At 46.2% G+C, this 17,306-nt stretch overlaps 1 protein-coding gene across 4 annotated transcripts in view; it reads right to left on the bottom strand.

Moving 5' to 3' along the window:
* Ppp6r2 (protein phosphatase 6 regulatory subunit 2) overlaps positions 1-17,306 on the bottom strand; it is a 70,583-nt gene that overhangs the window by 11,942 nt on the left and 41,335 nt on the right. For all 4 annotated transcript variants that reach the window (XM_069999767.1, XM_069999768.1, XM_069999766.1 and 1 more), the window contains 6 exons: positions 16,067-16,132; positions 10,710-10,822; positions 10,243-10,356; positions 7,124-7,250; positions 5,659-5,811; positions 880-1,098 (listed from right to left, as the gene is read on the bottom strand). In XM_069999767.1, coding sequence (XP_069855868.1) covers positions 880-1,098; positions 5,659-5,811; positions 7,124-7,250; positions 10,243-10,356; positions 10,710-10,822; positions 16,067-16,132 — 792 coding nt within the window. The remainder of the gene's footprint in view (positions 1-879; positions 1,099-5,658; positions 5,812-7,123; positions 7,251-10,242; positions 10,357-10,709; positions 10,823-16,066; positions 16,133-17,306) is intronic.

The following is a 17,306-nucleotide window of genomic DNA, read 5'->3' on the forward strand; positions in this document are numbered from 1 at the left end:
GTCCCACAGCGAGGAAGGTGTGTTGGAAACAGGGCGAGCGCACCTGGCTTCTAGGACTGGTACTGGAGCTTGAACTCAGGGCCTTGTCTTCTCATTTGACTTTTTCATTTTATGGTTGGAGCTCTACTACTTGAGCCATGCCTCCAGTTCTGGCTTTTTGCTGGCTGATTGGAGAACGGTCTCTGGGTTTTGGCTGTGAGATGGCTTAGAACATGATCCTTGGATTATAGGCATGAGCCACTAACTCTCAGTTCCAGAAAGCTTTCTTTTAAGAACTTGACACTTGCATTTTCCTTTGTGTTCTGACCACAACAGTGGCCTGAATCTTGGGTCAAAAAGCTGTTCTTCAGCAGGGCACTATTATCCTAGCTACTCAGGAGGCTGAGATCTGAGGATCGTGGTTCAGAGTCAGTCAGGCTGGGCAGGAAAGTCTTAGACTCTTATCTCTAATTAACCACCAGAAGACTGGAAGTGGCACTGTGGCTCAAGTGGTAGATCGCTTGCCTTGAGCTGAAGAGCTCAGGGACAGCGCCCAGGCCCAGAGTTCAAGCCCCATTAAATTTAAAAAAAAAAAAAAAAGGCTGAACTTGGACACAGTGGGCTGCTCCACAGCACTCCTGAGGGGAGCAGCACCCAGGTGGCTGTCTACTTGGAACTGCAGCACCAATGGCAAGACCACGCAGATGCTCCTCCCCTCTGGCTACCTTCATCTTCCCTTCTACCAGCAGTAACTGACAGATTTAGGGCCAAGGAGGGTAGCAGCTCCCACCCACATGAGGTGATCGGCCAGCAGCGGCACATCTCCAGTCCCAATGTCTATGAGATCTAGGCACCAGGTGCAGCAGGCAGGAACCAGCAGGGCAACTGGTCCGGACTTACGTGAGTCACCATGGTGTTCTCAGGAAGGCTGGCGGTGGGCTCGGGGGTCTCCAGCCTTCCATCCCTGTTGTTCGTACTGCCCTGAGGAGGCTCCACCCTGCTCTCCGCTCCACTGGCTTCTGCCTGCTCCTCCCCAGCAGCGTGGGAGAGAATAGCAGCTACACACAGTTCTACTTGGAGGTGCAAAAAGTTATTCCAGGTGTACTTAAAAAACAAATCCTGCGTAAACAGAGGGCAGAAGACATTTCTTAGATGGATCTTCTCTTACCAGGTAAAGAGGAGTCACTCTTAAACTTCACATCCTAACTTGCTCATCCAGTACCTGAGATTCATGTCTCCCCATTTTCTGAGGTGCTGCCCTGCCCTTGTTTTCCTGACTGCTGTTTGTGTGTCTACTCACCTCTGTTTTGTTTGTTTTTTGGGGTTTTTCTGGTCATGGAGATTTCACTTGGGGCCTGGGCACTGTCCCTGAGCTCTCCTGCTCAAGGCTAGCACTTTACCACTTTGAGCCACTGTGCCACTCTAGGTTTCTAGTAGTTAATTGGCAATAAGAGTCTCACAGACTTTCCTGCCCAGGCTGGCTCTGAACCCTGATCCTCAGGTATCAGCCACCTAAGTAGCTAGGATTACAGGTGTTAGCCATCAGTGCCTGGCTTTGTGGGTTTATTCCTTTGTCTCTAAGTTAGAAGCTTTATTAATTTTTGGTCTCTTTCTTTTCTAGTATGTTAAAAAGGACTTTTAGCCAGACACCGGTGGCTCACACTGTAATCCTAGCTACTCAGGAGGCTGAGATCTGAGGATCATGGTTCAAAGCCAGCCCAGGCAGAAAAGTCCGTGAGACTCTTGTCTCCAATTAACCACCAGAAAACTGGAAGTGGTGCTGTGGCTCAAGTGGTAGAGTGCTTGCCTTGACTGAACTGAAGAGAGGGACATCTCCCAGATGCAGAGTTCAAGCCCCACAACTGACAAAAAAAAAAAAAAAAGGCATATATTTCCCTGTAAAATCTACTTTAACTATACTGAATACATTTTGCTGAGGTACTTGATTTGTTTCTGACTGGTAAGTGACTGGAAGTGAGCTGAACTGGGGATGCTACCAGAATGAGCAGCATGCATCTTCTCACTTCAATATGCTCCTCAGGTGCATAGTTACCACTCCCTGAGAAGCTGAAGCCTAGAAGAGGTTATGGAAATCTTGTACTTCCCTTGCGGGACAGACCAGGGGAAGAGGGGAGGAGAGACAGCCCCTGAGCCCTCAGCTTGTCCTCTCCTGTGGCTACCATCTCACACAGACCAGGGCTTAGCAGCCTATATCCCAGAACCTCTCCCACCACCACCATGGAGAACAGGTATATGATGAATAGAGAGATGGGATATCAGTTTTGATTTGGGAATAGGTGGGTTCAGGACCTAGTTCAGAGTCTGGGTGCCATTTCTTAGCTTTTTTGCTCAAGGCTAGCACTCTACCACTTGAGCCACACATCCACTTCTGGCTTTTTTGCTGGTTAATTAGAGATAAGAGTCTCACAGACTTTCCTGCTGGGAGTGGCTACAAACCATGACCTTCAGATCTCAGCTTCCCACAGAAACTCAGGCCTTGGATCTCAGTATTACCTTCTCTGCCTATACAATCCTGAGCAGTCTTGGAGGTTTGCCCCACTGTGGTACCTCATCTACAACATCTCATCTACTTCTCAAAAAAAAAGGCCAGCTGGGCACTGGTAACTCATGCCTGTAACCCTAGCTACTCAAGAGGCTGAGATGTGGGGATCAAGGTTCAAAGCTAGCCCAGGCAGTAAAATCTATAAGACTCTTATGTCCAGTTAAACACACAAAAAAAGCTAGAGATTGAGGCATGGCTCAAGTGGGAATATATTAGCCTTGAGCAGAAAAGCTCAGGGACAGCATCCAGGCTCTGTTCAAGCCTCAGAACCCAATACAAAAAAAAAAAAAAAAATGAAGAAAAAGCCAGAAGATAGTTTCAACAAGTATGTAAAGAAGAACTGGTAACAGTCCTTCTCAAACTCTTCCAAAAATTGAAGAGCAGGAAATGAATACTGCCTAACTGGTTCTATTAGGACAATATCACCTTGATACCCAAATCAGACACAAACACAAGAAAACCACAATGTTCCTTATAAATACGGATACAAATATTAGCCAACAGAAATAAGTACTGGGCTGGAAAGGCGGCTCAGTGTTAGAGTGCTTGCCTTGCATGCATGAGGCCCTGGGTTCTATTCCTCGGGACACATAAACAGAAAAAGCTGGAAGCGGTGCTATGTCTCAAGTGGTAGAGCACTAGCCTTTCTCTGAATAGCTGAGGGACAGCGCCCAGGCCCAGAGTTCAGGCCCCACGACCAACAAAAACAAAAGTAAGTATCAGATCAAAAGTACCATACAGCATGATGAAGTGGTATTTATTCCTGGAATGAAAGGATGTTTCAGCATATGAAATAATCAACATAATAATGAATGAAGGGCAAAAAACAAATGATCATCTCAATTCATAAAGAAAAAGTATTTGAGCCAGGTGACAGTGGCTCATGCCTGTAATCCTAGCTTTTCAGGAGGCTGATATCTGAGGTCAAGGTTGGAAGGCAGCCCAAGCAGAAAAGTCCATGATACTCTTATCTCCAATAAATTACTCAGAAAAAGGCAGAAGTGGTGCTGTGGTAGAGTGCTAGCCTTGAGCCAAAGTAGATTGGAAGACAATATTGTTAAAAAGAAGACAACATTGCTATTTCCTTTCTATCTCTCTATTAAATTCTGCTTTGTCCCTTAAAAAAAGAAAAAGGAAAAGAAAAAGACAGGGGGCTGGGAAGGTGGCTCAGTGGTAGAATGTTTGCCTTGCATGCATGAGGCCCTGGGTTCAATTCCTCAGTACCACATAAGCAGAAAAAGCCGGAAGTGGCACTGTGGCTCAAGTGTGAGAGCGCTAGCCTTGAGCTAAAGGGCTGAGGGACAGCGCCCAGGCCCAGAGTTCAGGCCCATGACAAACAAACAAAACAAAAGAAAAAGAAAGAAAGAAAGAAAAAAACCAAAGCTCACATTTCCCAATTTGTATTACAAAACTACAATCTAGACAGTACAGTACTGACATAAGGATAGAGATATAAACTAATGGAATAAAATACAGTGCCCAGAAATAAACCTTCTAGCTTAAACAAAAAAGACTCAGGGACAGTGCCCAAGCCCTGAGTTCAGGCCCCAGTACTGACACATTGACACACACACACACAAACACACAAATGTTTTTAAGGGAGAGAAAGGAAAGTGAGACATTCCTAATACAAACTGAAATTGTAGTTACAGTAGTGCTCAAAATCTTCTGTGGGGCTGGGAAGGTGGCTCAGCGGTAGAGCGCTTGCCTTGCATGCATGAGACCCTGGGTTCAATTCCCTCAGCACCACATAAGCAGATAAAGCCGGAAGTGGTGCTGTGGCTCAAGTGGTAGAGCACTAGCCTTGAGCTGAAGAGCTGAGGGACAGCACCCAGGCCCAGAATTCAGTCCCCAGGACCGGAAAAAAAAAAAAAAATCCTCTGTGTCAGAAGACTCTGAAGTGGGCAGAACTTCTTCCAGGGAAGAAGTCTTTCTGGCACCAAGTTCACAGGGATCTTCCAGCTTCCTATCAGCAGAGCCCAAGGCAAATGAAGAAGAGACTCATCAGTCGGCCAGAGTGACATTCCTCCTGTCCACTCTCCCAAATCCAAAGCAATGGCCATTACCACAGACTCACAGGCCACTAGGCAGCTTCTGCAACCATGGGGCAGAAGCCATAGGGTGACTTTCTTCTATGAAAGATAAGGAGCTTCTATGAGGACATTTTTTACTTAAGAGGTGTGGTGTGTATGTGCTATCTTGTGAAGTCAGACATGAGAAAGGACATGGCAGGCCTATATGCTTGTCTTCTGCTGTCAAGGAAATCCCATGGTAGAAGGCAGCCTTTTGGGAGCCCAAGGATTAGGCTCAGTATGTTCCACCAGATACTTGTTGTTAAGCCCTAGGACTTGGGACCAGTACTCTTTTTGCTTGTTAATTGGAGGTTAAGAGTCTCACAATGGGCTGGGTATGTGGCTCAGTGGTAGAGTGCTTGCCTAGCATGCATGAAGCCCTGAGTTTGATTCCTCAGTACCACAATAAGCAGAGAAAGCCAGAAGTGGTGCTGTGGCTCAAGTGGTAAAGTGCTAGCCTTGAGCAAAAAGAAGCTCAGAGACAGTGCGCAGGCCCTGAATTCAATCCCCAGGACTTGGGGGAAGAAAAGAGTCTCACAAAATGCCAGGAACCAGTGGCTCATGCTTGTAATCCTAGCTACTTAGGAGGCTGAGATCTGAGGACTGTGGTTCAAAGCCAGCCTGGGCAAGAAAGCCCCTGAGATGCTTACCTCCAATTAATCACCAAATAAAGCCAGAAGTGGAATTGTGGTAGAGTGCTAGCCTTAAGCAAAAAAGCTCAGGGACAGCACCCAGGCCTTGATTTCAAGTCCCAGGTCTGGCACAGAAAAGAAAAAGAAATAAAAAGTGTCATGAATTTTCCTGCTCAGGCTAGCTTCAAACCTCAGTCCTCAAATCTCAGCCCCCTGAGTAGCTAGGACTACAGGTGTGAGCCACTAGTGCCTAGCTCAGTACTTCTCTTTGACAGGTACTTTTCCAAGTGCTGAGATCCAGCCACCTGCCCCATTGGCCTGCTCTATTTCCCCAGACCTATCTCCATGTCTAGTGGCATATATCAAGCACAGTATACACAGACACACAGGGCTGGGCACAGTGCCCACTCACCAGCAGTAAGTCCATGGTATTGAGCCGGCAGAGCTCCTGGTTGATGCTGGGTGTATTCGTGTGTAGCAGTGCAGCCATGAGGCGTGCACCATGCAGTCGGGCATTCCCCAGGGGTTCCTCCAGCACACCAATGGTGGTCAGGATCGCTTCTTTCTGCAAATACAGGAGGCACCACCCAGTCAGAACCGTGGCCATTGCTGGGACCATGGCCATAATTCTACACATGGTCCAGCCCAGAGAAGTAAAGTTCATATGTGGTGTTAATCAAGACAAGGATTCCTGCAAGAGGATGTGCAGGAATCTACAGGGTGAGGAACTACCTACTCCCCGCTCAAGGTCACAATGGGTAAGCCAGACCGAGCCTCCTAAGAATGCCAGAGACTGTCATCTGAGCCTGTCAAGCTAAAAGGCCAGATACCATGGCATATGACACGTGTCCAAGACAGGACTAGTAGTATCAATCAAAGGTGGCAAGACCCCACCTATGGGCTGAAGTTCTTCACATGATGTCTGACTGTAGATGCCTATGCCTCTGTCTGTAGGTATCTCTCAGTGCTAACAACTACCCAGTCAACACTCCTAGAGAAGACTGGGCTTTCGGGCTGGGAAGGTGGCTCAGTGGTAGAGTGCTTGCCTTGCATGCATGAGGCCCTGGGTTCGATTCCTCAGCACCACATAAACAGAAAAGGCCAGAAGTGGCGCTGTGGCTCAAGTGGTAGAGCGCTAACCTTGAGCTGAAGGGCTGATGGACAGTGCCCAGGCCCAGAGTTCAGGTCCCATGACTGACAAAAAATGGAAAAAAAAAAAAAAAAAAAAAAAGGACTGGGCTTTCTAAAAAAAATCTTGATGGTAAGTCTTGCCTCCTCAGACTGGATGTGGGCAATCTCTGACCCTTCCCCATGCAGTATAATATGTTCCCTTGATAAACTCAATATTCTGACAAAACAGAGTCCCTGCCACCGACATTTACTTCATAGTGGAAAGACAAATAATAAGTTGCTGAGTAGGGTAGGTTCACCAGGGAAAGGGATAGGGCTGTGTCAGGGAGGGGTTGTAACAGGAGGTGGGAGGACAAGGAGCCCCGGTCAGACAGTGGCACAATGTCAGCAATCCCCAGAGCTATGGGAGTCACCCCTGCCCTCCCGGAGCTAAGCAGCCCTCCACTACATGCCTTTGACTTGAAGGTCAGAAAATAGTAAACACAGCTGTGGAGGCTACAAAGTATCCTTCTCCCAGGTCTCTCCTATGGAGGCAAATAAGGACATTCCTAGATGGGAATTTTCTAGAAAGCATATGATTTGGCATCTGCCCAGTGGTTCACAAGTAGGGGTCTGGGAAGAGCAGTAGCAGAGCATTCTCTACATACTGCCTTGTTATGGATCAATGGTAAGATCCCCTCCTTGCATATCAACCCTAGATTCTAAACTGTCACCAAAACCTCAGACAGCCACTTATGGCTATTTACCTTTGGTGGGTTGAGCAGGAGCTGGTGAAAGTCCTTCAGCCATGGCTCAATGCCATGGAGAACACTGCTGCTGACGACATACGACCTTTCCAGTCCCTGAGGAAAGGAGTCCACCAAGCCCTCTGTCCTGTGGATGAGGACAGCACACAGAGCCTTGATGGACACACCACTCTCTCTGCACCTCTCACCCACCCAGCCACACCCAACTCAGCATCTTCAAAAAGCAGTCTGTGTTCTTTGTTAAAATGAAATCTTGGGAGCACACTATTCAAGATGCCCACACATGACCTTGTGGGTAGAGATAACAAGAGTACCAAGTGACAGCAAAGGGAGATGACACACATTCGCTGCCTCTGTCCCCTTGGCTCCTTCCTCAACCGAGCCCTCCCCCTCTTCTTGCTTTGACAGTATTTACTGTTGCTCCCCTCCTTGGATGAGAGTTAGGAGATAGACTGACCATATGGTTTCTCTCCTTTTTCAAGCAAATTTCTCTGAGATATTTATCCAAATACCTTTTCCAGTAACAAAGGTATCACAAGATAGCCAACAAAAAAAATCCTAAGCCAGGTGCCAGTGGCTCACACGTGTAATCCTAGCTACTCAGGAGGCTGAGATCTGAGGATCAACGCCAGCCTGGGCAGGAAAGTCCATGAGACTCTTATCTCTGAAAAACCAGTAGAAAACCAGAAGTGGTGCTGTGGCTCACGTAGTAGAGTGCTAGCCTGAGCTGAAGAATGCAGGGACAGCACCCAGGCCCAGAGTTCAAGCCCCACGACCACCACCACCAACAACAACAAAAAAGGGTTGGGAAGGTGGCTCAGTGGTAGAGTGCTTGTCTTGCATGCATGAGGCCTTGGGTTCGATTCCTTGGCACCACATAAGTAGAAAAAGCCAGAAGTGGTGCTGTGGCTCAAGTGGTGGAGTACTAGCTTTGAGCTGAAGAGCTGAGGGACAGTGCCCAGGCCTAGAGTTCAGGCCCCACAACTGGCAAAAACAAAAAACAACAAACCAAAAAAAAACCCTAAATACATAAAAGGATAAAAAGAGCAAAGGGAACAGCGGGCTTATCTGTCATTAATTTTTACACTGGACTGGAACTGGCCCAGGCTTCCTGGATTTGTGAAAATAAGTCAATATTCTAGTTGCATAAGTAGAGAAAAACATTATTTATTTTAGGTAATAAAGTAATAATGATATATTGGGTAGTTACAGAGACAGAGAGAGTTTTCAAATAATCTTACTATCAAGATTAAGTAATTTGTCATTCTCTTGTTCACTCTTCCAAAACAAAAACAAAGGGCTGGGAAGGTGGCTCAGTGGTAGAGCGCTTGCCTTGCATGACTGAGGCCCTGGGTTCGATTCCTCAGCACCACATAAGAAAAAAGCTGGAAGTGGCACTGTGGCTCAAGTGGTAGAGTGCTAGCCTTGAGCTGAAGAGCTGAGGGACAGCGCCCAGGCCCAGAGTTCAGGCTCCATAACCAGACCAAAACAAAACAAAACAAAACAAAAACAAAAACAAAAGCCAGTTGAGCATTGGTGTTCATACCTGCAATATAGCTTAGCTACTCAGGAGGCTGAGATCTGAAGACTGTGGTTCAAAAAGCCAGCCCTGGCAGGAAATTCTGTGAGACTCTAATCTCCAATTAACCAACAAAAAGCCAGAGTGGAAATAAAAGAACTGCTGTCCTCTTGGGAGAGTCTGACTGCTACCCAGAATGTGGTGGAAAAGAGTAGAGGGAGATGTCCTGGAAATAGCCCACCTGCTTCTAGGAAGCCAATCCCACTGATACACTCCAGAGACCAGGGGGAAGGCTGAGAGGGGTCGGTGCCTGGGAATAGCAATGCTCTCCTCTGCTACCTCCTTTGGTCATGCTCTATTTGGGATCCATGGGCTCAGCACTGACTCCTCATACTCTGCCATCTTTTGTCGGTATATGTGCTTCACAAATCATTTGCCAAAGTGACTGTGTTGTACTGCATGCCAGGATCTGAGGGCTATCCTTTGCCCTGTATACTCCAGATTTCCAAGTACAACTAGAAATTTGTACCTGGATCTTAGAAAGTTTTCATGCATCTGCTTTCACCCAAACTCTTGTCTTGGCTAGGAACTGGCACCCCCTGCCCTTGCTTTAATAGGCTTTTAACAGCTACATCTAAGGACTGTGGTATGGTGACCTGGGTCACATCAGAAGGCCTCCAAATAAGATCTGGCCTCTCCTGTGCTCACAGTGGGAGCCCCATGTTGTTATGGATTCTGTGGTACTCTCAGGGAAAACTGGCTGGTAAGGCTCCATTTACCAGACCCATGCAGATTCTCCTCATGGCATGAGGTACTCATCTATTGTACCTTCTACATCACATCACACCTATGTACATGCTGACTTCCTGGGCCAGATAGGTAACAATGGAGAAGAAAGGACAATGATTCAGCTAGCAACATTGCAGGTATTCAAATAATAACCGATGAATGAGAAAGAGTGGAAGACAGCCCACTAAAACAAAGTGTCTGAATTAACACTTAGCAGACAGATTAGCATGTATGTTCATGGAGCTTAAGAGATAAATATGAAGCAGGGCACCAATGGCTCATGCTTGTAATCCCAGCGATTCAGGAGGCCGAGATCTGAAGATACCAGTTTGAAGCCAGCCCAGGCAGGAACATCCTTGAAACTCTTATCTTATAACCACTAAAAAGCTGAAGGTAGAGCTGTGTGACTCATGTGGTAGAATGAACCTGGAGCAAAAAAGATCAGGGATAGCACCCAGACCCTGAGTTCAAGCCCCAGGACCAGCAAGAAAGAGAGACAGAATTCTTCCTGTCCTGGCATAGGAAACAAATATGTAAAGTAACTACTTGTCAGAGTAGAAGCCCTGCCATCAGTTACACATGTGTATATGCCCATGTGCACATGTGCACATGAACTATGGGGACCTGCCGGATGAGTCTTGGGGAAAGCCACACCTAGTCAGTACCTGTCTGTAAATGTACAGCAAACTGGTAGCAGTGGGTTCCTTCAGGTGGGGTAGAACTATGCCTGACAGTGCAGACCAAAGAGGACTTGGCCAAAGTCATACACTTGACCTTTTTAGCCAAGGACATCTATCCAGGGAAGGCTCACCCAGCCCGCCGTGGCTCCAGCAGGGCAAGCAGCACCTGTGTCCCGCTGACTAGGCAACTCTCCGTCTGGTCTTTGTCAAACATGTTCTTCAGAAGCTGCTCCACACAGTCCTGTCTGTTGGGCACATGAAGCAGGTCACAGCCGTGGAGAACAGATACACAGACAGGACACAAGGATACCCTCTTCCCCAGAAGACCCTGAAACATCGAGGCAGGAAGTGCTTTGCTCCAGCCTCATTCAGCCTCAATGCCAGGTGCCCAGTGCTCATACACATTCTGGTCCACTGGCCCCAGCTCCCTGAATCACCAGGGAACTTCCCCTAGAGACCCTTTTCTGGGCTTTGAACTTGGGAGCTTGTCAGGCTGAATCAGAGGCAGTGGTGGCATCTCCTATGTTCAAAGCAGGGCTCCAAGATGTTCTATGACTTAAGAGTGAGGCCTACTATACTGTGGCCCACCAGCACTCACGACTCCAGGGCTGTGAGGAGAGGGTCCGGCTCCACAGTCTCTTGCAGCTGACTACCCTGGTCTCTTCCCAGCCTCACAATGTCACAGAGCGCCTGAGAAGCATTGGACTGCCTCTGGAAGGACAGAGAAATAGACCCCAATAGCAGAGGCAGCCTCTGGAAAGCCTCCACTCACTCTGCTGATAGATGAGGACTCACTCTGAACTGGTTTTTTGGTGTTTTTTTTTTTTGGGTCCGGTCGTGGGGCCTGAACTCTGGGCCTGGGCGCTGTCCCTCAGCTCTTCAGCTCAAGGCTAGCGCTCTACCACTTGAGTCACAGCACCACTTCTGGTTTTTTTCTTTTTGCTTATGTGTTGCTGAGGAATCGAACCCAGGGCCTCAGACATGCAAGGCAAGCGCTCTACCACTGAGCCAACTTCCCAGCCCCATCTGAACCGATTTTTGACAGAGCTCCAGACCAACAGGTTCATTTCAAAGCAGCCTTTATCTGTTCCATCCACTGTCAACATGTACATCTGTTTTAATTTTTCTTAAGCTGTATGGTACCATCCTCAAAAATTCAAATTTGGGCCCCAAATGTATTTTAATTAGTGTTCTACAGCTTTGATCTATGTTTTAAGATACACTGATGATGTGACTATGTTATTGGTTTTATATTTTAAATTTAATGATAATGGTGCTGCTGGCTCACGTCTGTAATCCTAGCTACTCAGGAGGCTAAGATCTAAGGATCATGGGTTCAAAGCCTCAAAGCAAACCTGGTCAGGAAAGTCCGTGAGACCCTTATCTCCAACAAACCACCAGAAAACTGGAAGTTGTGCTCTGGTTCAAGTGGTAGAGCACTTGCCTTGAGCTGAAGAGCTCAGGGACAGCGCCCAAGCCCAGAGTTCAAGCCCCATGACCAACCCCCTCCCCCCCAAAAAAAATTAATGTAATGGTAATATTTAGAATAAGTCCTGTCCGCTAAGGAAAACAAGGAAGCTGCTACATAAAAAATAGAAAAATGGGTGAAAAAGTGCAGCAGTGGTGCTCACTGGACTGTGTTCAAAGTGAACTATACAGCTCGTGGGTAGAATGAGAGGGAGAATCGGAGAGAAGAAGAAGGGATGATACTGTACAAAAGAAATCCACTTATTATCTGACTTACATAACTGTAATCCTTCTGTACTCACCTTTGTAATAACAATAAATTAAAAAAATAGAACTCAGGGCTGGGAAGGTGGCTCAGTGATAGAGTGCTTGCCTTGCATTCATGAGGCCCTGAGTTCGATTCCTCAGCACCACATACACAGAAAAAGCCAGAAGTGGTGCTGTAGCTAAAGTGGTAGAGCATTAGCCTTGAGCTGAAGAGCTGAGGGACAATGCCCAGGCCCAGAGTTCGGGCCTCACGACCGATTAAAAAATAAAATAAAATAAAACTCAGCTGGTCACTGGTGGCTCAAGCCTGAAATCTTAGCTACTCAGGAGACTGAGATCTGAGGAAGATCACAGTTCAAAACCAGCCCCAGTAAGAAAGTCTGTGAGACTCTTCAATTAATCACCAGAAAATTAGAGCTGTGGCTCAAAGTGATAGAGTACATTAGCCTTGAGCAAAAATGCCAAAGGAGAGTGCCCAGGCCCTGAGTTCAAGCCCACAACTGACAAAAATAAATAAATAAATAAATAAATAAATAAATAAATAAATAATTCAACTTTCCTAGGGCAACATGAATACTGTTACTACACTGATTCAAATGTGTACTTGCCAACAACCCAGGAGGTGCTCAGAGGAGACAGATGAGCATGAACAAGAAAGTGATACAGCCTGATCTTCTACAGTACTGCACACATAGAGTAGGAAGACTAAGGTCCAAGAAGTACCTGTAAGTCTACTTCAGTTCACTCTGCTTACCTTACAATGTGCCCTTTGACCCACTGAGGGGGCCACATGGCAGAGCTGAAGGCAGCCCAGGCTACTAGCCCTGAGAACTGAATGCTGCCAAGCCACTGTGACCATGGAAACAGACCATCCCTGAAATGACCCAATATGACTGTAGTCATAGACTAGAGAACTGATACTGCTAGAGATGAAAAATACTTGTCATAGGCATCTCAGATTCAAGATGATTTTTTTTTTGTTGGTCTTAGGGCTTGAACTCCGGGCTTGGGCACTGTCCCTCAGCTCTTCAGCTCAAGGCGAGCATTCTACCGCTTGAGCCACCGTGCCACTTCCAGCTTTCTAGTGGTTTATTGGAAATAAGAGTCTCACAGACTTTCCTTGCCCAGACTGGCTTTGAACCATGATCCTCAGATCTCAGCTTCCTCAGTGGCTAGGATTACAGGCATGAGCCACCGACGCCAGGCTTTCAAGATGATTTTGCTATTAACACAATTCTGTTATAATTACCACAACTTCTATTAGAAAATGAAAGCAGGGCTGGGATGTAGCTCAGTGGCAAAGCGCTTGCCTAGCAAGTGCAACGTCCTGGGTTCGATCCCCAGTACCAAAAAAGAAAAGACAAAAAAATACAGTTAAAAAAAGAAAATGAAAGCAGCCAGGTTGGCTCTATGTGGCTCTATGGCCTCCACCAGTATTTAGGACTTAAGACTGGTGAATCAGCCCAGCATACTCACACTGTGAGTAGGCTCTACCTCGTGGACAGGGTAGCTTTCCATGCTTCTTTATGGATGTATGCAAGTAGAGCCTCTTCTATTAAGCCCACAGGGGATAAAGCAGAGTGGCTAGGCAGTAGTGAAGGTCTTTTAGACATGAGTCAAAACCACTGTTTTCAAAACTGCTGAGTACAGTGTATGTTTGTATCAATATTTGCAATGTATGAAATAAAATTCTATCAGGATATAACCCAAACATTCAACAGTGATTACTGCAGGGAGCAGGGAGTAGTTGGTTAAAAAGAAGCCCTTTGGTCATCTGTGATTTTTATTGATTGAACTCAGGGCCTGGGCACTGTCCCTGGGCTCCTTTTGCTCAAGGCTAGCACTCTACCACTTGAGCTTCAGTGCTACTTCCAGCCTTTTCTGTGATTAATTGGAGATAAGAATCTCACTGACTCTCCTGCCAGGGCTGGCTTTGAACCACGATCCTCAGATCTCAGGCATGAGCCAATGGTGCTCAGCTTCATCTGTAATGTAATATGTACATTTTGGCTGCCATTAACAGTTCTGGACTCATGACTGTGATCTACTTTAATAATGAGGCATAAGACCTTCCTCATTCCAAAGGTCCTATTCTGTAACCTAGAAAGAGGTAATACTGCACAGAGAAGCCAAGGAACATCTGAACAGACAAGTCTTGCTAGGTTTCCTTACCTAGTATATTTGCAAGTATGCCTATTCAATGCAGCCTCGATAAAAACTCAAAAGGACTGGGTTCATGGAGCTTTTGAAGAACAGAGGTGGAGGGTGACACAATGGTGAAAGCATGGAGGCTCTTCACTCCACTCACACCTTCTTCTATGTACCTTCTCATCTATATTCTTTGTAATATCCTTTGTAACAAACTAGCAAATATAATTAAGTGTTTCCCTGAGTTCTATGAGCCACTTAAGCAAATTCACTGAATCTATGTGTCAGAGTATAGAAAACACAATTTACAGTGAGTGGATCAGTCAGAAGCATAGTTAAAATAACTCAGGGCTTGTGATAGACATTACAAAGGCTAAGAGAAGAACTCAACTAGTGACTATCCAGCTGGTATCTGCTGAGAACTGATTGTTTGGCATGTGATGTGAGAGTTCAGTAGGAAAGAGATATTGAGTGAGTGTTAGTTTTTATTCCTATATCTGTAGATCACCCTATGTGCATCTAGGGAAACTTTCTAGTAGGCCTCCATGCATCACCTCCTTGAATGTGAGCTGTATCTGGCCACTTGTTTAAAGTGAGGGGTGCGGGCTGGGAAGGTAGCTCAGGGGTAGAGTGCATGCCTCACAAGCATGAGGCCCTGGGTTCGATTCCTCAGCACCACATAAACAGAAAAAGCCGGAAGTGGCGCTGTGGCTCCAGTGGTAGAGCGCTAGCCTTGAGCTGAAGACCTGAGGGACAGCGCCCAGACCCAGAGTTCAGGCCCCATGACCGGCAAAAATAAATAAATAAATAAATAAATAAATAAATAAATAAATAAAGTGAAGGGTGCTACTTCTGAGAAGAGTTTATGGAAATTTGGTAGGTTCAGGGAATTCTGATTTGGGGTGGTTTCTTTTGTTTTTTTTGTTTGTAGGGCTTGAACTCAGACCTAGGCACTGTCCCTGAGCAATTTTGCTCAAGGCTAATGGCTCTACCACTTCAAGCCAGGACTCCATTTCTGGTTTTCTGGTGGTTAATTGGAGCTAAGAGTCTGATGGACTTTCCTGCCTGGCCAGGCTTTAAACTGCAATCCTCAAATCTAATTTTTTTTTTTTTTTTTTGCCAGTCGTGGGACCTGAACTCTGGGCCTGTGCACTGTCCCTCAGTTCTTCAGCTCAAGGCTAGTGCTCTACCACTTGAGCCACAGCGCCACTTCTGGCTTTTCCTGCTTATGTGGTGCTCAGGAATCTAACCCAGGGCCTCATGCATGCAAGGCAAGTGCTATACCACTGGCCACCTTCCCAGCCCCTCAAATCTCATTTTGAGTAGCTAGGATTGCAGGAGTGAGCCACCAACACCCAACTTGAGGCGATTTCTTATTTAGCTACAGATAACTAACACAATTCTGACAATTATTTTTATTATATATATTTTTAGAAAACCAAAATGGCGGGCTGGGAAGGTGGCTCAGTGGTAGAGCACTTGCCTTGCATGCATGAGGCCCTGGGTTCCATTCCCCAGCACCACATAAGCAAAAAGAAAAAAGCTGGAAGTGGCACTGTGGCTCAAGTGGTAGAGTGCTAGCCTTGAGCTGAAGAGCTGAGGGACAGCACCCAGGCCCAGAGTTCAGGCCCCACGACCAGATTCCCCCCCCCCAAAAAAAAAAGAAAACCAAAATGGCCTAGACATCAGCACTTAAAGGGTCCTTATTGTGATTTGTCCCCCCTTTGAACAGCAGCAGTGAGTACTCCAACAGCCCAGGAATGGGGGTTTATTTTATGAAAGAAAATGAGCTCTGTGCTGGCGGCTCATGCCTGTAATCCTAGCTACTCAGGAGGCTGAGATCTGAGGATCTTGGTTCAAAGCCAGCCTGGGCAGGAAAGTCCGTGAGACTCTTATCTCCAATAAACCACTAGAAAACTGGAAGTGGCACTATGGCTCAAGCGGTAGAGTGCTTGCCTTGAGCTGAAGAGTGCAGGGATAGCGCCCAAGCCCAGAGTTCAAGCCCCATGACCGACAAAAAAAAAAAAAAGAAAGAAAATAAAAGAAAATGAGCTCTGTGAGCATTACACTCACATCTTCATCTTGATTGGGATGAATCAATTCCACAAGTCGCTGGATAATTTTCTCTTCATTCAGCCACTGAAAGAGAAGAAAAGACCATCAATATTCTTGTTCATATCTAACTAAATGAAAGGAAAAGTCTGTCCATGCAGCACACACTCTCACACCAGGTTTCCTTCGATAAAGAATACATCTTCTTACACACAACTGTCGAGTCTACCCAGATGCAGAAAGAGTCCACAGGATTCAATTACTGAACTCTGGTAGTGGCTCAAAGAGTTCAAATGAGTGGACCATCTGTCCCAACAGCAGTATGTATTTATACACATATACACATATGTATGTATATGTATATATAGTCTGTTTTAGGACACTTTTCTGAAGACTAGAGTACAGATAAGCTGGAACAAGCTGGAGTTTGTGAGCCCAAATATATGTGAAAGCTAGGTAACCATTGGCTCCTGGCAGCATCAGAAAGAGCAGAAGGACCCCAGTATGACCACAGAATTGCTTTTGAGGGATAAAGCAGGTATTTTCCAAGGTCAAAGGCCAAGAGTGCTAGTATTTGAGCATGGAAGAGCTACACACTGGTTCATCTAGTAACTTTGCTGCCCTGTGCCTAATGAAGTTTCTTTATATTCTGAGTAAGGCACATGCCTCTTATCTAGAGACATATCCTTCCCATAGATTCTCTAGTAGCAGTGACTAAGCATGCTGTTCTCACTGTGAAAACACTAGCTTCATAAGGAAAGTAGTAACAACTTAAGAGACAGAATGACAATCTTTTTAAAACAAAATTTGAGACAAGGTCTCATATGTAGCCCAAGCTGGTCTGGAACTTAATAATACTCCTGGATTCTGCCTCATGAGCACTGAGACTATAGGCATGTTTCACCAGACTTATCTTGATTATATTTGAGTGCCAAAGAGAGAAAATAGGTAAAAGTCAATGGTTTACTTCAAAAAGTCTGCAAACAATCTAAGCCCTGGGGTGGGAACCCTGGGTTACAATCCTGCTCTTTTTGCTGCCTGACCAGTAGGACAGACACAACTATACTCCAGAACAAGCAACAGGCCCCTACACAGACCATCATGCTTTTCTTGCAGCAGCCCCTGAGTCTAAAGCCCACTCCTCACCAAGCACCTGCTCTAAGGCTCTAAGCATCTGCTAGCAGCAGGTGCCTTGGGGGAAAAGGGCAGGAATTAAGGAAAGCTCACTCTTACTTTTGTACAAAACAGGATGCCAGAGTAC

This window comes from Dipodomys merriami, unplaced genomic scaffold (genome assembly GCF_024711535.1).
Source record: "Dipodomys merriami isolate MVZ:Mamm:240054 unplaced genomic scaffold, mDipMer1.0.p SCAF_55, whole genome shotgun sequence".
NCBI classification, from domain to species: domain Eukaryota; kingdom Metazoa; phylum Chordata; class Mammalia; order Rodentia; family Heteromyidae; genus Dipodomys; species Dipodomys merriami.